The sequence below is a fragment of the Megalops cyprinoides genome, chromosome 4 (genome assembly GCF_013368585.1).
Source record: "Megalops cyprinoides isolate fMegCyp1 chromosome 4, fMegCyp1.pri, whole genome shotgun sequence".
NCBI classification, from domain to species: domain Eukaryota; kingdom Metazoa; phylum Chordata; class Actinopteri; order Elopiformes; family Megalopidae; genus Megalops; species Megalops cyprinoides.
In genome coordinates this window covers 37,342,202-37,357,807 of record NC_050586.1, presented here as the reverse complement: position 1 = coordinate 37,357,807, position 15,606 = coordinate 37,342,202, and the positions used below count along the sequence as shown (strand labels likewise).

The following is a 15,606-nucleotide window of genomic DNA, read 5'->3' as shown; positions in this document are numbered from 1 at the left end:
GTAAGGATGAGTCAGTGATGGGGGGGCTTACGCCCACACACTCCCAGCACAAAGGAGGCCTCCCCCTCAGCGCGCAACCCCCCACCCCCCACCCCACCCCACTCTTCCGCCTGGCCCCAATACTGTGAGGAGCGCAGGCGGCCTGTCTTTGCCCCCTCTAGCCCTCGCTCTAAGGGTGCTCTCTCCGCTCCCTAGTTGGCCCGCAGCGGCCTGCCAATAACGTGCTTCCCAGCGCAGGAAATCACCGCTGGCCCACTGAGCTGAACGCATCCTCATCCCTCTCAACGAGAACCATGTGTTCCCAGCAAAACCACGCCTCGCACAGAGGACGTCCAGGGTGTCAGTCACTCCCGACCTGCTATCTGTTCACCTTTTTAAACTTTAAAAAAGTGATATTGATGATTCATAGAAGGTTCTTACGTCTTGATTTCATGGTTTAGGAAACCATTTGACTGGGTAATATAAATCGTCTCGCTGGCTGACATCTGCACTGATCAGAGTCTATGCTGAGCATCGAAAGGAAGTTTGTTTTATGACTTGATTGAATTGTTAGTTTCCTCCTACAATTTCCTATGCTGCTGAATTTTCCAGAAGTAAGCTCAGCTCTGTCTCGAGAGTAAGGGAGTGGCAGTGGCACATCGTTGTTTTCTGCAACTACGTCATTGGGCCATAATTCCTTGTCTAAGGAGAAGAAGTATTTTATCTCCTGTTATCCTGGAAGTTATGGTCATTCTGAAGCCAACAGGATATATCCAGTTTACATCTGAAGTTCCAGAGGTTATTTTAGAGAGTTGTCATAAAATATCTTATACTTATTCTCTTATTCTTATACTTATTCTCATATACTGGAAGACTTTGCTGCAGCGCTGGATGATGGAGTGAAAGTTATCTGTCAGGAGCTGAGCTGTGCTTCTCCAGTGTGATGAAGGATGTATCACAGAATTGAACAACCTTGAAGGTCTCATCTGTCTGCAAGACGTGGGGAGTGAATCTGTGCCTCCCTTTGTTAAAATATCTGGCAAAGATCAAAGGAATTTCATGATCATGTGTATGAGTTCACTGTTGTTGTGGGTGACCCTTTAACAGCTAAGCTAAAGTTTAAGAACAGCTGTTGAGAGAAACACCGCAGTGTAATATATTCCATTGGGATAGATCTCTCTCAAGCACTGATTGATCTCCTCTCCTAGGTTTCTACTCTTTATGCTGATAACTCCTTTAAGATCACTGTAGGAAATACATTTTGACTGATTGATTGCAGTATGCATGCAAGACATTTATAAATGCCAACACCTGTGAGACAAACCACCTGCCTCTGCAGTTCAGTCTGTTGTAACAGTTCATGTTCAGTATGTGCTGTGTACTAAACTTTAATGAATTGAATATACTGAAGCAGACGTTAATAAAATGTTGTTTTTAAGATCATTTATAGCAACTCCAAAATTTCCTGTTTGCTAAGAATTCTTGTGCCGAAAGAAGTCTCTCCTCAGGAGAAAGAGGGAACTTGGCGAAATGTACTAGATGTATTAGGGTGATTGAGCTCCATTTGGTCCATTTGTATAAAACTCAAGTGGTTTTGCTTTTGTGTGGCAGCTGGTATTGGAACATAAGGATGCCGTTTCACCAGACAAAAACGACCTCCTGCACGAACTCCTGGAGGACCTTGGTGATGTTCCTGATGTTGAATCTCTGCTGGGTAGGGTCTTCTCTTCCTTTTACAATAATGAAAAACCTGACGGTTTAATGTGATAGATAGATGTGATAATAGAAGCTTGTCATTAATCCGTATAGGCACTGTTAAATTAAAACCCACCAGCCCTTCTAAATGCTGACATTGTATGACCAGTAAGACTGTGCTGCAGTTGTAAAGAGTCCAGATCTATGAGCCAGTAAGTGTTATCCCAGCTGAGAAGCTACTGTTACACCTTTTGAGAGAGCTGCTTCACTTCAATTTCCCCTGTCAAAATCCAGCTGTATAAATGGTGTTGAACTGTCTGCCCAGAAGTTGTATGGAATTTGTTGTTAAAAGAAGATATTTTGTTAAACAATTAAAAATAATCATGATTAAAAAATTGTTTGCAAGTTTTTTCCACATAGTTTTGTCTTCAGTTTTGTCTTGTTGTTCACTGCTCGGTGCATGCCCTGACCCCTTTCTCCTTTCCGTCACTTATTCATTGTGATTCTGGCTCTAATAATGGGAAAAAAGGGCGCAACTGCTGAACCATCACTTATCTGGCTGTGTTTGTTCAGGGGAAGGAGCAGTGGACCCTAATGACCCCAACAAGGAAAGCACACTAAGTCAGCTGGCCAAAACGGAAATCTCCCTCACCCTCACCAGCAAGTTTGAGCTGTTGGAAGGAGACGATCAGGATATGAAGACTCTCATGATGAAGTAAGATGCAGTTCACTGTAGTGGGTTTGTACCAGGACAGTATGTTAGAAGCTTTATTCCACGTTTCCTCTCGAAACACATTTTAATCACACCAGCCAGCCCAACAAGGTCTCTTGGCCTTCTTGATTTTTTGCAATAAAATGTGAGCTTTAATGAACTTGATTAGATATTAAATAGCATAGTTTTTTTGACAGGAAAGCTACTACACCAGTACAGCAAAGTTAGCTATTTAAGTAGCCTTCTGCCATCATGTAGTTTATGCTTGTTTGACATACTTGCCGGCCATCTTGTGTGCATCACATTTCTGATTTCATTGTATTTTTGGGGAAATTTTGATTAAATTAAAAGTTGATTAACAAAAGTGTATAAGAATATTGTGATAAGCACACTGTCTGAAGATACAGAATAGCATGTCTGAAGCACAAAGGTTAAAAGACCGCAAAGTAATTGCCCGCATGTAATTTGCAGTTAATTGCACCGTGTGATGATTTAAACAATAATCCCATTGACTGTTCTCATAGCCACATGTGTTTTTGCGTGTTGCATTGGGATAGTGTGTAGAACAATAAACAATGGAACTGCAGGTGATTAGATCTTGCCGTCCTAAATTTATTGAAAACTCAACCTGAGTAGTTTACATAGCAGAATACGTAGCGTTTCTTTCCTGTGTAGTAAACTGTATGAGCTCCTCCCTGCCTGTTATAGTTCAGTGAGATCTTGATGTCAGATTAGGGTTGTGGAGACGAAGTTTGGTCTTATTTTGCAATAAGTGTGACAGTGTTGTTCTGGAAGTGAAGTTATCAAGTTGGGCATGGGGTTACAGTCCTGCCAGCGCCTCTTGGCTTTTAGGAGGGAGTGTGTGAGTGTCATTGAAATTACTGTCATTTGGGATTGATTTAGGTGGATGAATGACTATGATTGGAAAAACTCATTCATAGACAACATGTCCCTTCTCTTAATCCATCAAATCAGGTAACAAGTGAAGGGTATCGTTGTTTCTAGTATTTAGTTAATGCGATTGGGAATTGATTTTGTCATTTCAGAGTAACTTGATATAATCCCTGAGGGTCTCAGTAAATTGTAGTCCCATCATTTGTTTTCATCAATATATATATTCAGTCACTGAAGGAAATTACTATTGTTCATGGACAGTCGGTTTATGGTGTTTAATTCTCTGCCTGAAAAGGCCTTGGACTGAGATAATAACAATATCCTGGATTCAGCCAGTAATGAAAGGGGAAATAAATAAATGGCTACAGAACATAATTGTGTGTTAAACATTTTCCTATCACAAAATAAATTTTTGATTTTAAGTTACTGTTTAGTGACTGGCCTCCTTAACTATTGATATCTTTTAGAAGCACAATTGGCGGTCATCTTGTTTTGAAAATGCGTTATGCTAATGTCCCGCTTGCTTATTTCCCAGTCAGTTATCTCTGAGTGGCAGGACCACATGGTCAGTTAATTTCTCTGTCATTTCCTTGCCTGAGTAGGATGTGGTTAGAAGGCCAGCTTTATCGTGCTGATGTGCAGACACATCTATTTGGACAATTTCAGCTCCCGGGGGCTTTGGATGTGTTTAAATATAATTAGCAAGTGAGCTGTTTATATCACTGCACTGTGAATGTCATGTGAGCATGACATAAATGTGACGCATAATATGCAGGGTGATAAATTAATATAACACCAATCATTACATATGTTGAAATACATACAACTTTCAGTATAGCATGGGCATAATTTTGTATGTGTTTGTCTGAAAGTGTACCATACTATTCAGTGTTATTCCCCCTATGGACCCTGGAATGCCATTCTACACTTAAAGTGTGCAGGCCTTTTTACTAGTGCAAAAGTCAGGGTTAACTGAGGATAAAGTCAGAAAGATTACCTGCTTTGCCATAATGAAAGCCTCTTAACAGAGCGTAATTTTGAGCAGTAAGCAAGGCCAAAACTCTACCACACATATCAAGAGCTCATCACGTTCCCATTGTTGATAAACATCCTGTTACGTCTTATGACGAAGGCCAGTTGTATTAATCTTTATCACTGCAGACAAAACAAGCTGTATTTAACAAATGACTCATGCTTTGTGAACTCTATACATGCTTTCTCACACTATGCTGTGATTGAGAACATGTTTGATCTATCAACCTGTTTGCCATCACAGTGTGAGTAAATACACTGAAAGTGGTTTATCACAGCTTTCGTGTTGCAGTAATTAGCATGCTTTGAATGTGTTCGGCCTGGTAATAGTTGTAATACGTGAAATGAATAGGGTTATTGCATATTTAATGTCATTACTTTTACATGTACAATACGTTGTGTTGAAGGGGATTCAAATATTAAATGAATCTTGATTGTCCATCTGTACTGTACTGATGCCACATTGATTGGAACATGATGGCCATCATCATCATGGCCTGATGTACTGTATCAGCTCACACATTTCTGTGTAAAAACTATGCAGGAAATGTATACCAACTAGAACTGAGTCTTCCTCCCATTAGACCCCAGTAATTTTACTCTTCGGATTCTCAGAAGAGTCAAGGTCCTCTAACCTCCAAAGCTTCCAATGTAATATTTGAGTCTTAGTTAGTCTTTCAGGGTCCATTTCAGTCTCTGTGTGGGATAGGAAGGGGAAGTATAAACAGGAAACAGGAAGCATGAGTCGAGTAAACCAAGCTGTCTAACCTGGTTGCTCAATGGGCCAAGTGCTCACACTGTACAGTTTTTCACTTCTGCATCCCAGGTGCAGCAGCAGACGGAGAGCTGAAGAGACGGAAATTTGATATTGAGTAAAATAAATATGGTGACTGCTTTTTAGCAGAGCAGGAACATTTTTAATACTGGAGTGACAGACCCAAGAATAACAGTCTGTTCGCGTTTCTGACGTTTGTGTCTGAGGCCGAACTGCTCTTTATGGGCTGCAAGGGTGGTGTTTGCCTATTTTTCAGTTAAAATATAAAGAATGTGGGCCCTTTTCTCAAGCATGTCAGGACCACATTGTGGTGACTCTCAGCATGATCTGATAGTCTGTTTTCAGGACACAGGCACAGGAAGAGGTCCACATTTCTGAACTGCTAATTAAGACTATGTATAGTTCTGAACAGCCAATATAGACAGTGAAGACTATGTATCTTCTGTAATTTTGCGTCTGTTAAAATACATGTGTGTGCATTTTCCCCTCCATCAGGACTAAGAAGCTGATTGTGGATGTGGTGCGGATTCAACCAGGAGAGACACTGACAGAGACCCTGGAGACACCAGCCACAGCACTCCAGGTGTGTGCATAACCCTACTGATACACCTCATTGCATACTTCCACTTCTAGTTATCTATTTCTACCTCAATATTGTCATGTATGTATAAGGTATTACAGTTCAGTGAGTAAATATCTCATCTATACACCAATAGGGCAATGAGTTTAGTATAGATGTTTTCAGTTGCATTTCCACAGACATTTTGCTTGCGTTCAGAATCTTAATTGTAAACAATATATACTTGTTTCATATAATTCACCTCCAAGCTATAGCCCTACATTCATTGTTATTATATACGTAGAATCAGTTCTGTTTGACCCTACGGAATGGCTTTTTCCCTGGTGTGTTCTAAGCAAGGGCCTTTTGTTTGTGTGCTGCAGGAGGCGGAGCATGTGAAGATCGTGGAGAAGCGCGCCGTCCAGGACGCCAAGACGCCGGACGGGATGAAGAGCAGCCAGGCGCTGCTGGAGGACAGGCAGCTGCCGCTGGAGCAGAAGAAGAGGAAGATCCTGAGGAACCTGCGCACCCTGGAGCAGGCCGGCCGGGTGTCCTCCCACAACAAGTACCAGGACGTCATCAACGACATCTCCAAGGTAACATGCCCTCCGCAACGGCACCGCCACGCTGAAGCTGAGATGAGGAGCAAGAGACACCTTTGAGACGTTAAAGCATGTCACAGTGGCAACCTAGTCACCCCCCTACAGATGACTGGGTGCACATTCCATAGCACCCGTTAGCCACCTTCATTGTGCGGGTCACCATTGCAAAAGAGAAATGAGTTCTCACCTGACCTTCCGGGTAAATTATCGGTTAAACAAATGAATACAGTAATGTACGTAGTTGGACTCTTTTCACATGGTATCAGCTGTATTTGTAATCAGACACTGTGTGTAGATTGACTGCACAGATAACCTACCTAGTTCTCACAGCTGGCTTCTGTTGTGTGACTGACAGGACATCCGCTACCAGAGGCGGTACAGGCAACGCAGGAAGGCCGAGTTGGTGAAACTGCAACAGACACTCAGTGCCCTGAATTCAAAGACAACCTTCTACCAGGACCAGATCAACTACTACGACACCTACATCAAAACCTGCCTGGACAATCTCAACAGGAAGTAAGGAACTGCAACCCACACATTCCACAAGCTGTATATGTGTACTGTAAAAAGGGCGGCAGTGTAGCATAGTGGTTAAGGAGCAGGACTCGTAACCGAAAGGTTGCCGGTTCGATCCCCACTGGGACACTGCTGCTGTACCCTTGGGCAAGGTACTTAACCCACAATTGCCTCAGTAAATATCCAGCTGTATAAATGGATAACATTGTAAAGAACTGTAACCTATGTAAGTCGCTTTGGATAAAAGCGTCTGCTAAATGAATAAATGTAAATGTAACTGTAAAAAACATAAACAGTCTGAACAGGAAAAAAATCAAGAATCTAGTTTTTTCCAAGCAGACAAAATGCTGAAATTAATACATAGATTTTATTGCAGTTTACACAAGAATTGTTGGGAAATTGTCCAATAACAGCTTCATAGTTGAAAGTTTTTGTCTCCCTTCTTGTACAAAGGCACCAACATACTTTATGAATAAATACAAGACAAACAATGTTACCCATTTCTTAGCACTTTTGAATTGGCAAATCAGGCATCCGTACAGTTAGCTTGTGAACGACAGAACAATGATGAAAACAATGATGAATTTGACCCAGTGCAGCTTGGCATTGGCTAGTAATCTAGACGGAAAAGTTTGTTGTTTTGTCCTTGACATTTTACCTGATTCCCAGCAGAATGGTACTCATCACAGCCTGCTTATCTGTGTGTTGCTGTAGGAATGCCAGGAGGTCAATCAAGCTGGACAGCAAAGGAGAGGAGAAAGGCAGCAGGAAGTCCAAGCAGCAGTCCCTGAAATACACCGCGGCACGGCTCCACGAGAAGGGAGTCATTCTGGAAATCGAGGGACTCCAGACCAATCAGTGAGTGCCGGGCTCCGAGCACATTCTGGGAAGCGTTCCATTGTTTTGCTTTTTGACATCGGAAGGGAAAAAAAGGAAAACACAGTAAGAGGAGCCCGCTGAGAGCGATTATGCCACTCTGTGTCCAGTCCTGTCAGAGGACCTGTTCAGGTCTTTCCTGTTTTGTCCAAAGTGTTGGAGTCAAAGCAGCGGTGACAGAGGCTAGGCGGCCCTCTGGAAACGGAGCAAGTGTTCCAGCATAAAAAATGCTTTGATTGCTCAAAACATGCTTATTAATTAGGTCAAGATTGATTTAGGTTGGACTGTCCATTCTGGTACACTTGCTTTGAAAATGAAGCACCATAAGATGTACTACACTTAAATAAGACGATCCATTGGGCTTTATGTCTGCAGATATTTTAATCAGTTTCTCCCGTACTCGTCCAGAAGTGAAATTCTGTTTTCAGCTTTGATGTACAGTATTTGGGTGGAATATTTTTTGTTTTTTACTTAATTATTTAATCATTTGCAATAGGTATAGTTATAATTTTTTATGAGGCTGCAGAATTCCTTTGTTGTGATACAGCGATAGTAAGAGAAATTACTTCCAGACATGTCTGTAATAATACTGACCAGCATTTTCCCATTTTTAATTAATTTGTCATGTTATGATACACATGAAACTGCAACCACAAAATTTCTGTTCTGACCCATACAAGTAGTTAAGGATTTGTATATTCCTTCCATAGTTATCTTACCATCATTTTGTATTTGCTGCCTGGCAGTTAAATTGGCAAGTGACATTAAAAACAATAAAAACTTGCTGAACACAGTAATCAGTAAGCTTTAAATAATTCATAAAAATTGGTAGCTCTTTTTTACTGCTCTCACAGAGCCATTTAGCTTAGTAAGCAAGGCGATAGGAAAGATTTGTCTTGTCTGAATCATAATGTGGTCAGTTCTGACTGACAGCTTCTAATTTCTGCTTTCTTACACTGTAGCCTTAGTGAGGTTTAGATGTACTTGGCAAATTTCCATACTATGCAACACCACTTTGACTCATGCTAACCTCGTGTCATATTATATAATCACTGTTTATTTTTATAAGGCATAGCAGAGCACAGTATACTCTCCCACTGAGTTGTCTGAAACAAGTGTTTGTGGTAAAATAGGGTTAGAATCAATCCAACTCCAACATGTTGTTCCTCATTTTATATAATATTACAGTTCCTTAGCAGATAAATGAAGAGGATCTTGCCCAAAGGTACAACAGCAGTGGCCCATCAAGAAATTAAACTGGCAACCTCTCTGTTACAAACCCTGTTCCTCACTGTACAATACTGCTGTCCTATTACTATCATTTTGAATAATTTATTTCAGCAAATGTTTAATTTATGTAGTGTTTATTTATATATTCTTGTCAAGTTAAGAGAAAAACATGGCTGTGATGAACCATTTGAATGACATTGTTTTACCTAAATCATTATTTATGGTTATGATATCTCTTCATTGCATGTTGGAATTACTACAGTACAAATTTATACAGTATTTATACAGTAATTTTACAGTATATATACAACAGGTTAAGAAAGTTTCTTTTTCTCTCAGTTTTAGGTCATATTCCAGTCATTTAGTTCCATTTACCATATATCAGATATTATCTTTGGGATTGAATGACTAACAGTTATGTAGAAGTATACCGTTATAGTTAAAGAATGAAGAATTCTGCATCTTTCAGAGACAGAAATGGAAGCGTTGATATACACATCCTATATTTCTATTGTTCATCAGGTTCAAGAATGTCATGTTCGACATTGCGCCCAGTGAGGAAGTTGGAGACTTTGAGGTGAAAGCCAAGTTTATGGGAGTGGAAATGGAAAAGGTCCAGCTACATTTCCAGGTAGAGCACAAAATAAAATGTGTAATGACTGCCTCGCCCACTATTCATTTCCACTGTGCCCTTGGGTTGCTGCACTGGAAACTGTATTCGCACATGCCAAATCAACAGCCGTTTTCAAAAAAAAAAAATTACAGATGTTTTCTATGATGTTATTTTTAGGCTGGAAAGGAATAGTTGTGTTTGTGCCAGTGTAAAATAAGGTGGCAGTTCTTGTCTATTGACATTCCGCAAAGCAAGAGTTGTAACTTTAATACAGAAGCCATAGATAACTTGTGCTAAACACCCTTTGATGCCTTGATGTCTGTCTGTTCCCCCAGGACCTGCTCCAGCTGCAGTATGAAGGAGTAGCGGTCATGAAGATGTTCGACAAGGCCAAAGTCAACGTCAACTTGTTAATCTTTTTGCTCAACAAAAAGTTCTATGGGAAGTGAAGCTCCTGACCAAAGCACAGTTTAAATTCCAGCTGAATCTTCCCCGGTTGTTGTTGTGTACAACCCTGGCGCATCTCGCTTTTCCGTTTCATTGTGTAAAGTCCTGAAGTAGGGGGAATGAAATTGGATTGTGCCTTCTGTTGATTTTGCAAAATATGTAACTGGATTTATGTGTGGCATTTAATTAATAACTGAATGATATGTTAGTGTAGGTAAAGCCTGTGGAACTGGGAAATAATATGTATAAAATATAGCTTGTTTGAAAAAAAAAAAGAGATAACATCAGTTCAGTTTTATTTACAAGTTCATTCTATGGGAAGTTGATTAGAATTTTTTCAGTTCATACCGCAGTACAGAACATTTGTTAGTGAATGGTTACTCATGTTGTCATTGTTTTTGTTGTTTTTTTTTGTTTGTTTGCCACTGGATGATTGTACATGGAATATATATTTTAAAATTGTTATAATTAAAATTACATTTTATATAAAGAAGCTATATAAGCAAATAACAATGTTATCACTTGTGGAAGAAAAAATTATAATGAATTGTTGTAAAATGCACTACTGCCTCAAGGTCGTTTTAGGATATGAAATGGAACAAGCCTACCAGGCTGGTCGCCAGTCGGTTTGCTTTAAGTGTTACCTTGTGCCTTTTGACTTCAAATACTGGGAAGCTATGCATATTTTTAAAACATGTCAGTTGATAATTGTTCCTTCCAATCATTCTTGCTTTTAAATGCAGAATCAAAACATAAATTAACATAATTCCAGTGTTTTAAAAACAATGAATAAATGAATAAATTGCAAACCTCAATTTGTCTGAGTGTGTGCCTTGGTTGCACCATTTTTGGAAGATTTTTTTCACTCCACAGGAATGTATTTCACCATGAATTTTTACTGTTGAATATAACCGCATCTGTTATCTGTCAGAGCGTGACTGCTCACCATTCTACAAATTCTCCTTGACAACCATACAGCTACAGTTGTATATGCTGTAATCTCTTTTACTATTGTGCAAGTCCAGAGAAGCCTGTAAATATTTCCTCTAACTGGCATAAAAAATGCCAATATTACTCTCTTGCACACACACGCACCTCACACAGCGACACCCAGCAACACACTGACACGCAATGCAGAATGTGTAACATTTCCGTGGCCTTGCTCAATGCTTGCTTTGGATACATTACCAATTGCACAATAATAAAGTATTCACCCAAGCAGGACCGGATGTGTCATTGTAAAACATTACAAAGTAATTTTTCCAAGACAATAATTTCAGATGAAAGCCAGTAGAGAAACTTTCATTCTGAATTCCAGCCTTGGCCTATTGTTTTCCACAGTTTACCCTGCATTTCTTTGTCTTTCTTACTTAAGATTAGACATCTCTCCTTGATACAATGCTGTGAATATGGCTGCCTTGCTGTCCTGCAGGTCATATATCATCCTGATTTTTTTTCCTTTACTTTTTGCATATCAGCCTACCATTGGCCGTTTAAAAATGTAATTTAAGGTAAGGCACAATAATGCAGGACCAGTAACACCTCAATACCACACAATACACCACAATAATGGTCAGAAATCCAGAATGCAAGGGCGTAGGTTTGCATATGGACGGTAGGGACATGTCCCTACCAATATTTTTGGAGGACAGAATTGTCCCTACCGATATTTGAGGAACTCGTTCGCATTATCTTCCGAGTGAAGTCATATTAGACAATTCCGATGTGCCCTCGGTTGTTGTGTCCCTACCAATGTTGAGACCAAACCTACGCCCTTGCCAGAATGTTATGCTATGAAGTCGGACAACTTCATATATGCTTCCTAAAGTGGCGTATCAGGAAGTCTACAGAACGCTCCCAGGTGCTTTCAGTAACACAGAGTAAAAGCTGTATTTGCATATAGGTTGACAAAGATGTATGTCTGGTGCAATTCACTCAAACTCCTCTACAGCCTTGTTTGTTATAGATTGTGTGAATACCGTTATTTTTAGAGAAGAGGATATTGTGTTGCCTAGTTTATATTATAGAGATATTCTAAACGTACTCAATGGGGGAAAATGTATTCCCCAAACCGTGAGGTTGCGATGAATTGCACTCGATTGAAATGGCGTCTGATAAAAGTAAAAGTTGGAACGCTGACATCATTGGATAGATATGCACAGTCTGTGGCTCGTCCATTACTCAGAGCGTGGGCGTTGACAATGGGGCGGTACAGCAAAATTAAGCTGTTCACAGAAATTGAAGGACGGGGGATACTCTGTTTCACGCGGTTTTGAGCTCCTCACATCACGTATTTGAACGGTTAACTCGTAAAGCGACCACAAGTTGTATTTTTATTTCAAAGGGAGATATCCAAACTGTGAACTTCAGACTAACCATGTTTTTCAAAGCAGTTGTCGTTTTGACATTGCTTGGACTGTATACTGCGGCTGCTATCCCGTTCAATGGTAAGAAAACACTCTCTTATGGACTGTCCAAATAGTTTTGTGCTTTTGCTGTTGTAATTTTTTGTTTTTCTAATTTGATGGCATGCAATCTAACAATGAAACAGACCTGGGACATATATATTTGGACATAGGGGCCACCATTAAACAAGCGTTTGCTCGCTGGTTTCCAAACTGCGTCTTGGTAAGGGGTGAGATAGGTCCTAAGACGTACTTAAAACACGCGTCTTGCCATTGACATTCATACTGATCAAACCACACACTGCACTGGCTTGCGTGCGTGCGGTTCTTTGAACATGTTAAAATTGTTTTAATTTTACATACATATCAGGCTGTTTTTTCTACTAGGGGTGGCTCACAGAAAATGTCTTTAATACGACTGGGCATTGAAAGTTTGGAGACCGAGCGCTAGCGCACTGGGCATGTCGAAGCCCGCGTCTTAACTTGTTGGGGCAAAACATCACAGAATTATGGCATGTTAAACTCTTAAATAGACCTATATGTTGATTACTAATGTTATGAAGGTGTCTTACACCGTACAGCTTCTATTGCCAAACCGCGCGCATAAATCAACAAGGTGTTCTGTGATTCATAATAAAGCTCTGTATATACCTCTATTATAAATATACAGCGATATACAAATATCAGCGTTTTGTGTTGTCTGTGTATATGTCATTGTTTTTACGTTATTTTTCGTTCCCGTGACTGTAAATTTTATCTTAAGTGGCCAGCACGGCTGCATCCAGTGCGTTTATGAGGCTCCCTTAAGACTCAACAGATAAAAAGGAAACTTCATCCTTCTTGAAACTGTCATTAAAATAATTTTCCAGAAAACTTTTTTACACAAGGAAACTGAATTGCTGCTAACATGGGTTAACATTCTTCAGTTATTTAATTTGTTAGACTATTGTCTCTTCTTTTGCTTGATCCATTGTACTGTCCTCTCTCCAGGGAGCGTGCGGACTTTCTCTGGGTTCTTTCTGACCGTGACCGACGAGCCCATCGAATTTCTGGATGTTCAGGAAGGTAGCGCGTCTGGGTTTAGCTCAGAATCCACGCGGGAGCGCAAGCCCCCGGTGACCAAGAAGCACTACTACATCTCAAAAGAGGCCTCGCAGTTCCTCACGGGTTCCCTGGTGACGGCGTTCATTCCCTCGGTGTACGTCCTGGTGTTCATCATCAGCGTACCGCTCAACGGTGCCGCCGTCTTCATGTTCGTGCGCAAGATCCGGCCGAAGAAGCCGGCGGCCATTTACATGCTGAACCTGGCGGTGGCCGACCTGCTGTTCGTGCTGCTGCTCCCCTTCAAGATGTCCTATCACTTCAACGGCAATAACTGGGTGTTCGGGTCTTGGACGTGCCGCCTCGTCACTTCCGCCTTCTACTGCAACATGTACTGCTCCATCCTGCTTATGATGTGCATCAGCGTGGACCGCTTCCTGGCCGTGGTCTACCCCATGGAGTCGCTGAGCTGGCGCAGCCAGCAGAACGCCATGGCGGCGTGTGGGGCCATGTGGCTGCTGTCTGTCGCCGGGGTGATGCCCATCTTCCTGTCCGAGCAGACCATCCGCCTGCCCGAGCTGGGCATCACCACCTGCCACGACGTGCTGGACGTGGAGCAGCAGCGCGGCTACTACCTCTACTTCTTCCCCATCTTCTGCGCCGTCTTCTTCTTCATCCCGCTCATCTTCACCACCGTCTGCTACCTGCGCATCATCCAGGCGCTGGGCGCCGCCGGCATGTCCGACCCCTCCAAGCGGAGCCGGGCCGTCTTCATGGCCGCCACCGTGCTGGCCGTCTTCGTGGTCTGCTTCACGCCCACCAACGTCATCCTGCTGGCGCACTACGTGCAGTTCGCCCACCACCACAGCGACGGCTCCTACGCCGCCTACCTGCTCTCCATGTGCATCGGCACCGTCAGCTGCTGCCTGGACCCGCTCCTCTACTACTTTGGCTCGTCCCAGTGCCGCAAGCAGGTGGCCGGCTTCCTGCGGTGCCAGGCCACCCCGGCGCTGGAGCGGAGCACCCAGTCCAGCAGCACCAGGACCAGCAAGATGGAGACCTTCCAGAGTAACCTGAGCAGCCAGTACAAGAAGCTGGTGGCCTGATGGCACAGCGAGCTCACTGACTGCATCTTGGACATCAGTCTTATTACGTAAAGCTCACATGCCAAGAATCGACATCATTCCAACAGGAGACTATTCCTGTGCCAGTCCATCTTACGTGCAATTTGTAGCATCTGCTATGGTCAGCATTAGGGGTGGACTGTCTGCATGTTGTGGAAGCGTCATTCTAATATGCACATCCTCAGTGGAATTATCATACTAGACATCCACGATGCATGATGAAGGATAGAAATGTGTGCAGTATTACCTAAATGTATTACTACTAGTACATTATAAGTGTTATAATTCGAGGGTCTGGTTACCCTGATCAGTTGGTATTATCACATTTACTGGCCAGTGTTAAGCATACGGATGTGAAATGGAAGTGCTTTTGAAGACAGCAAAAGGCTGGCCTGGTTTACTCATTTTGTGACGGCCTGGGTGGTTATCGACATGGGAACAAGTCACACAATGACTGTTTTTAAAAGCAGTTTTGATTTACATTCTATGGCTGTAGTTGCATTAGCGCAAATGCTTACGCGTCATAGTTATTTCTATGTTTATGTGGTTTGGGCTTTATGGTTATGTATCCAGTTCTGTACAGTTCCCAAGGGTTATAGAAACTCCCTTCACTTAACATTACAGTACCAGTCTATTCACATGACATATCAGTGTGCTGCCTTATTTTTCTGGAAGCTTGTGTAATATTGTTTGTGCAGGTCTTCACGAATAGCTAAATGTTTTTTTTTTCATTACTGCTTTTAATATTTCAAATTGACCACATATCAGCCTATATTAATGTAAGTGCTGTGCTTTGTTGATTGTTTATATATTCCTGTGAGATTGAAAGCATTACAGTATTATATGCCTCTATACTTACTGGCGTAATTATTTAGACATAGGAGACGGTTGGATTTAGGTCACAACTGGCCTCTATAAAAACCTGATCCACTAGCAGTCAAACCTGCCTGCCAGAGTCAAAGGTCAAAGTCCTATGTTTCATCATAAAGTTTCACTCACAAAATTATTTTGATAGCATGCAGCAAATGTCTGTTATCAACAGAAAATGGCTCTTAAGATAGATCCATGATGCACTCATCATTTTACAACCTCTCCCTAAAGTGCTC

At 41.6% G+C, this 15,606-nt stretch overlaps 2 protein-coding genes across 2 annotated transcripts in view; both read left to right on the top strand.

Moving 5' to 3' along the window:
- The window catches only part of iqgap2 (IQ motif containing GTPase activating protein 2), a 70,695-nt gene extending 60,418 nt beyond the window's left edge, over nt 1-10,277 (top strand). The window contains exons 31-38 of the mRNA XM_036526276.1: nt 1,591-1,693; nt 2,248-2,389; nt 5,583-5,670; nt 6,030-6,242; nt 6,604-6,764; nt 7,479-7,622; nt 9,393-9,501; nt 9,819-10,277. Coding sequence (XP_036382169.1) covers nt 1,591-1,693; nt 2,248-2,389; nt 5,583-5,670; nt 6,030-6,242; nt 6,604-6,764; nt 7,479-7,622; nt 9,393-9,501; nt 9,819-9,932 — 1,074 coding nt within the window. The 3' untranslated portion in view covers nt 9,933-10,277. The remainder of the gene's footprint in view (nt 1-1,590; nt 1,694-2,247; nt 2,390-5,582; nt 5,671-6,029; nt 6,243-6,603; nt 6,765-7,478; nt 7,623-9,392; nt 9,502-9,818) is intronic.
- A 1,886-nt stretch (nt 10,278-12,163) lies between these two features.
- Nucleotides 12,164-15,606, top strand: f2r (coagulation factor II (thrombin) receptor). Its single transcript, XM_036526274.1, has 2 exons — nt 12,164-12,377; nt 13,326-15,606. The coding sequence occupies exons 1-2, from the start codon at nt 12,308-12,310 to the stop codon at nt 14,480-14,482; spliced, it is 1,227 nt and encodes a 408-aa protein (XP_036382167.1). The 5' UTR covers nt 12,164-12,307; the 3' UTR covers nt 14,483-15,606.